The following is a 7149-nucleotide window of genomic DNA, read 5'->3' on the forward strand; positions in this document are numbered from 1 at the left end:
CTTCCACAGTCTCTCTCTCTGTGACAACAGGCATAGAGTCTGGAACCTTCCACAGTCTCTCTCTCTGTGACAACAGGCATAGAGTCTGGAACCTTCCACAGTCTATCTCTCTGTGACAACAGGAATAGAGTCTGGAACCTTCCACAGTCTCTCTCTCTGTGACAACAGGTATAGAGTCTGGAACCTTCCACAGTCTCTCTCTCTGTGACAACAGGCATAGAGTCTGGAACCTTCCACAGTCTCTCTCTCTGTGACAACAGGCATAGAGTCTGGAACCTTCCACAGTCTCTCTCTCTCTGTGACAACAGGAATAGAGTCTGGACCCTTCAACAGTCTCTCTCTCTGTGACAACAGGCATAGAGTCTGGAACCTTCCACAGTCTCTCTCTCTGTGACATCAGGCATAGAGTCTGGAACCTTCCACAGTCTTTCTCTGTGACAACAGGCATAGAGTCTGGAACCTTCCACAGTCTCTCTCTCTGTGACAACAGGCATAGAGTCTGGAACCTTCCACAGTCTCTCTCTCTGTGACAACAGGCATAGAGTCTGGAACCTTCCACAGTCTCTCTCTCTGTGACAACAGGCATAGAGTCTGGAACCTTCCACAGTCTCTCTCTCTGTGACAACAGGCATAGAGTCTGGAACCTTCCACAGTCTCTCTCTCTGTGACAACAGGCATAGAGTCTGGACCCTTCAACAGTCTCTCTCTCTGTGACAACAGGCATAGAGTCTGGACCCTTCAACAGTCTCTCTCTCTGTGACTACAGGCATAGAGTCTGGAACCTTCCACAGTCTCTCTCTCTGTGACAACAGGCATAGAGTCTGGAACCTTCCACAGTCTCTCTCTCTGTGACAACAGGCATAGAGTCTGGAACCTTCCACAGTCTCTCTCTCTGTGACAACAGGCATGGAGTCTGGAACCTTCCACAGTCTCTCTCTCTCTGTGACAACAGGAATAGAGTCTGGACCCTTCAAGAGTCTCTCTCTCTGTGACAACAGGCATAGAGTCTGGAACCTTCCACAGTCTCTCTCTCTGTGACATCAGGCATAGAGTCTGGAACTTTCCACAGTCTCTCTCTCTGTGACAACAGGCATAGAGTCTGGAACCTTCCACAGTCTCTCTCTCTGTGACAACAGGCATAGAGTCTGGAACCTTCCACAGTCTCTCTCTCTGTGACAACAGGCATAGAGTCTGGAACCTTCCACAGTCTCTCTCTCTGTGACAACAGGCATAGAGTCTGGAACCTTCCACAGTCTCTCTCTCTGTGACAACAGGCATAGAGTCTGGACCCTTCAACAGTCTCTCTCTCTGTGACAACAGGCATAGAGTCTGGACCCTTCAACAGTCTCTCTCTCTGTGACTACAGGCATAGAGTCTGGAACCTTCCACAGTCTCTCTCTCTGTGACAACAGGTATAGAGTCTGGAACCTTCCACAGTCTCTCTCTCTGTGACAACAGGCATAGAGTCTGGAACCTTCCACAGTCTCTCTCTCTGTGACAACAGGCATATAGTCTGGAACCTTCCACAGTCTCTCTCTCTCTGTGACAACAGGCATGGAGTCTGGAACCTTCCACAGTCTCTCTCTCTCTGTGACAACAGGCATATAGTCTGGAAACTTCCACAGTCTCTCTCTCTGTGACAACAGGCATAGAGTCTGGAACCTTCCACAGTCTCTCTCCCTCTGTGACAACAGGAATAGAGTCTGGATCCTTCAACAGTCTCTCTCTCTCTATGTGACAACAGGCATGGAGTCTGGAACCTTCCACAGTCTCTCTCTCTGTGACAACAGGCATAGTCTGGAAATTTCCACAGTCTCTCTCTCTGTGACAACAGGCATATAGTCTGGAACCTTCCACAGTCTCTCTCTCTGTGACAACAGGCATAGAGTCTGGAACCTTCCACAGTCTCTCTCTCTGTGACAACAGGCATAGAGTCTGGACCCTTCCACAGTCTCTCTCTCTGTGACAACAGGCATAGAGTCTGTAACCTTCCACAGTCTCTCTCTCTGTGACAACAGGCATAGAGTCTGGAACCTTCCACAGTCTCTCTCTCTGTGACAACAGGCATAGAGTCTGGAACCTTCCACAGTCTCTCTCTCTGTGACAACAGGCATGGAGTCTGGACCCTTCCACAGTCTCTCTCTCTGTGACAACAGGCATGGAGTCTGGAACCTTCCACAGTCTCTTTCTCTGTGACAACAGGCATAGAGTCTGGAACCTTCCACAGTCTCTCTCTCTGTGACAACAGGCATAGAGTCTGGACCCTTCAACAGTCTCTCTCTCTGTGACAACAGGCATAGAGTCTGGACCCTTCAACAGTCTCTCTCTCTGTGACTACAGGCATAGAGTCTGGAACCTTCCACAGTCTCTCTCTGTGTGACAACAGGTATAGAGTCTGGAACCTTCCACAGTCTCTCTCTCTGTGACAACAGGCATAGAGTCTGGAACCTTCCACAGTCTCTCTCTCTGTGACAACAGGCATATAGTCTGGAACCTTCCACAGTCTCTCTCTCTCTGTGACAACAGGCATGGAGTCTGGAACCTTCCACAGTCTCTCTCTCTGTGACAACAGGCATATAGTCTGGAAACTTCCACAGTCTCTCTCCCTCTGTGACAACCAGAATAGAGTCTGGACCCTTCAACAGTCTCTCTCTCTCTGTGACAACAGGCATGGAGTCTGGAACCTTCCACAGTCTCTCTCTCTGTGACAACAGGCATAGTCTGGAAATTTCCACAGTCTCTCTCTCTGTGACAACAGGCATATAGTCTGGAACCTTCCACAGTCTCTCTCTCTGTGACAACAGGCATAGAGTCTGGAACCTTCCACAGTCTCTCTCTCTGTGACAACAGGCATAGAGTCTGGACCCTTCCACAGTCTCTCTCTCTGTGACAACAGGCATAGAGTCTGGAACCTTCCACAGTCTCTCTCTCTGTGACAACAGGCATAGAGTCTTGTCTAGTGTGTGTAATGGCTGGCAGTCCAGGCTGTTTTTAAGCAGTATCACAGAGGAAACGATTGACGGCTACACGCGCAATGTGTCTGATTTTACCATCGGCGATAATACCTCTTCAGAGGTCACGCACAGCCAAGGGGAGGCTGTGGAACAGAATTGCAGAGTGTGATCTAGTACCTGATCTAAGATCAGTCTCTAACAGGCCTGGTAAACCAGGGTACAGAACAGACCTGATCTAAGATCAGTCTCTAACAGGCCTGGTAAACCAGGGTACAGAACAGACCTGATCTAAGATCAGTCTCTAACAGGCCTGGTAAACCAGGGTACAGAACAGACCTGATCTAAGATCAGTCTCTAACAGGCCTGGTAAACCAGGGTACAGAACAGACCTGATCTAAGATCAGTCTCTAACAGGCCTGGTAAACCAGGGTACAGAACAGACCTGATCTAAGATCAGTCTCTAACAGGCCCGGTAAACCAGGGTACAGAACAGACCTGATCTAAGATCAGTCTCTAACAGGCCTGGTAAACCAGGGTACAGAACAGACCTGATCTAAGATCAGTCTCTAACAGGCCTGGTAAACCAGGGTACAGAACAGACCTGATCTAAGATCAGTCTCTAACAGGCCTGGTAAAACCAGGGTACAGAACAGACCTGATCTAAGAGACTGTCTCAGAGTAGGGGGTGCTAAACTGATCCTAGATCAGAAGTCCTATTCTGAGACACTTTCTGAACACCAACCCTGAGTTGATCTGAGGTCAGTGTCACACAGCAGCTGCGTATTCCACCCCCAACCTTCTCAACCTTTCCTTACACTTCCACAGTATTTTGCCTCACCCCCCCCCCCCCCCCCTCATTCCCCCTTCTTCACGGCATCCTTTCATACACCCCCCCCCCCCCACCTCACCCCCCCACAGAGGCCTTGGAGGAAGGAGATAGACCCTACTGGCTGTTACGGTAACAGAGAGACAATCCAATACAGAAAAATGCCAGAGATGATTTCACACTGCTGATCCGATAGCTTTAAATAGAAACGTCGATTAACAGCTCTGCAAACGTTGCATGGACTAAAATGTATCACCACAACATGGCATGTCTCCCTACGGGCTGTGGAACGTGTATAGAAAATACACTGTTGGAGGCACACGCCGAAAGGTACGACAGTGTGGTCTGTTAAAATATGTTATCATGAGATAAAACAAGTGACTTATAGCCAAGTGACTTATTGACAAGTGACTTATAAACCTCTACTGTGTTAATTCTCTCTTTCTCTACTGTGTTAATTCTCTCTTTCTCTACTGTGTTAATTCTCTCTTTCTCCACTGTGTTAATTCTCTCTATCTCCACTGTGTTAATTCTCTCTATCTCCACTGTGTTAATTATTCAAGCAATTTCTCTGGAGGGCGATTTAGAATGTACCTCTGTCTGTATGTAGCTCCCTCAGAGTAGTAGAAAAAAGTTTTTTTCCGTGTCTTTGTTGGAAATATATGAGCGATATCATTCATTCCGATTCCGACTAGAAGTGAGAGGAAAATAGTATAGGGGTATCATTGAAGAGAAGTTTTTTTCTGTCTTTTGTTGATAATAGGTTAACTATAACATTCAAGTGTGGCATCGGTACCTCGCACAGTACAGGCCTAAATGATATACTGTAGGCGTCAGTGACCAACAGCCTTACTGCCAGGAATCTTACAGGGGAGATACGGAGACTACTGCTGTCCTACTGTCCTGTTATACAACAACTGACGCTGTCACTGAGCGTCACTGACATGACATGGCTGTCGTTTCCTACTCACTCTAAGATGGCGGATACCATGTCGCTGCTCGTACAGTATCACGCTCCATTCAACCTTTGGCTGCATTCTGAAGAAAGGTTTTCACTCTGAAGCACACCAGCCATCCCCTCTTCCACCATGTTTTCACTCTGAAGCACACCAGCAATCCCCTCTTCCACCATGTTTAAAAACTCTGAAGCACACCAGCAATCCCCTCTTCCACCATGTTTTCACTCTGAAGCACACCAGCAATCCCCTCTTTCACCATGTTCACTCTGAAGCACACCAGCCATCCCCTCTTCCACCATGTTTTCACTCTGAAGCACACCAGCAATCCCCTCTTTCACCATGTTTATTCACTCTGAAGCACACCAGCAATCCCCTCTTTCACCATGTTTTCACTCTGAAGCACACCAGCAATCCCCTCTTCCACCATGTTTATTCACTCTGAAGCACACCAGCAATCCCCTCTTCCACCATGTTTATTCACTCTGAAGCACACCAGCCATCCCCTCTTCCACCATGTTTATTCACTCTGAAGCACACCAGCAATCCCCTCTTCCGCCATGTTTATTCACTCTGAAGCACACCAGCGATCCCCTCTTCCACCATGTTTATTCACTCTGAAGCACACCAGCAATCCCCTCTTCCACCATGTTTATTCACTCTGAAGCACACCAGCAATCCCCTCTTCCACCATGTTTTTTCACTCTGAAACACACCAGCAATCCCCTCTTCCACCATGTTTTGCTAAATGTCAAGCAATTCCAGACCAACAACAGACGTCCAATATATCACAGTATTTATATCTTAGGGACCCATAATCCAACAGTCCACAATTCCCAAAGCTAATAACTTTAAAGAGTGTATTACAGAACTCCTAACCTCTCACCTGAGTTTGAGTTTCTGCAGGTCGTCAGCCAGGTTGTCTCTCTCCACTTCCATGCGGGCTCTGTCATTGGACATGCCGTCCACCTGACGCCTCAGCTCTCTCATCTCCTCTTCGTACATCTCGGCCACGCGGGTCGGCTCGTGACCCCTCATCCTCTCGATCTCCACCACCAGAGTAGCGTTCTGCTGCTCCAGGAAACGGACCTTCTCGATGTAGCTGGCGAACCGGTCGTTCAGGTGCTGCAGCTCTGCCTTCTCATTGGTCCTGGTGTCCAGGAAGTCGCGGTTCGTGGCGTCAGCCAAGTTGAAGTCCAGCTTCTCGCCCATCCCGGCGTACGAGCGCATCGCGCCGCCGGAGGAGGAACGAATGCTGCCGGAGGAGTAGCTGGGGCGGGCTGAGGTCTTGGTCATCTCGTACACTCTGGAGGACATCTGGGCCGAGCCGGAGGAGCCGCGTCCGCCGTGGGAGAACATGGAGGACATGCCTGGGCTGGATCCAATACCAGAGCCGAAGGTCCGGCGGTAGGAAGAGGCTGACTGGGCGGACTGGGAGGAGAAGGACTTGCTCATGGTGGACGTTGTCCGAGGGTCTGGCTGGAGGAACTGAGTTGCTTATTGGAGGTGGATGACTGAATGAGGGGCTGTTGGACAGGAGATCTGCTATTTGTAGACATACAACGCCCACTCCATAACCCCAAGCCCCCTGCCTCCAACTCCCTCAATCACCCCACTCTCTCTCTCTCTCTCTCTCTCTCTCTCTCTCTCTCTCTCTCTCTCTCTCTATGTCTCTCTCTCTCTCTCTCTCTTCTCATGTCTCTCTCTCTCTCAGCTGTCATAGGGTCTAGTTTCCCGTAGCAGGGTGGAGTCTGGCCAGAGAGGGGGTGTACCATGTGGGGGTGTCAGGGGGAGGCGGGAAGGCGAGGGGACGAGGGAAGGAAGGGAAGGAGAGGGGAGGGGGTGTACTGTGTGGGGATGTCGGGGGGGAGGAGGAGGGGGGAGGATATTAGTATTGTGGCTCTCTTAGGAAGATGACATTCTGGTTACCGTTAGTTACCCTACGTATCTCTATCACAGAACACAAATAGATTACACCTATTCCACGCAGATATTTACCCTTTACACTCTACCATGTTGCCGTTCTCACAATGTGTTCACGACTGAGGTCCATTTTTACTGGTGGAAATCTTACCAAGCCCTCAAACTACTGTTTCAGTGGAGACGATGTCAGGATTTCAGGAGGTTTCATGTTTTTGTGTTAGGGCTGGAGGTCACCCACTACCTCATGACCTGACCACAGGATCCACCTGGTGAGCTCACACATATTGGGTCTTGTGTGTGTGTGTGTGTGTGTGTGTGTGTGTGTGTGTGTGTGTGTGTGTGTGTGTGTGTGTGTGTGTGTGTGTGTGTGTGTGTGTGTGTGTGCGTGTGCGTGCGTGTGTGTGTGTGGGCAGCCATGATGTTTCCCATGGCAACACCTGATTAAGCCAGCATGCCTGGTCAGGTAGCAGGGCAGTGGGCCAAAACAGGA

General features: G+C 49.5%; 1 protein-coding gene across 2 annotated transcripts in view; it reads right to left on the bottom strand.

Annotated features, from left to right (window-relative positions):
• Nucleotides 1-6241, bottom strand: part of LOC120037894 (desmin-like) — a 29058-nt gene extending 22817 nt beyond the window's left edge. For both annotated transcript variants that reach the window (XM_038983859.1, XM_038983858.1), the window contains exon 1: nucleotides 5623-6241. In XM_038983859.1, the coding sequence (XP_038839787.1) occupies nucleotides 5623-6191 (569 nt within the window). In that variant the 5' untranslated portion in view covers nucleotides 6192-6241. The remainder of the gene's footprint in view (nucleotides 1-5622) is intronic.
• Nucleotides 6242-7149: the final 908 nt, after the last annotated feature.

This window comes from Salvelinus namaycush, unplaced genomic scaffold (genome assembly GCF_016432855.1).
Source record: "Salvelinus namaycush isolate Seneca unplaced genomic scaffold, SaNama_1.0 Scaffold197, whole genome shotgun sequence".
NCBI lineage: Eukaryota > Metazoa > Chordata > Actinopteri > Salmoniformes > Salmonidae > Salvelinus > Salvelinus namaycush.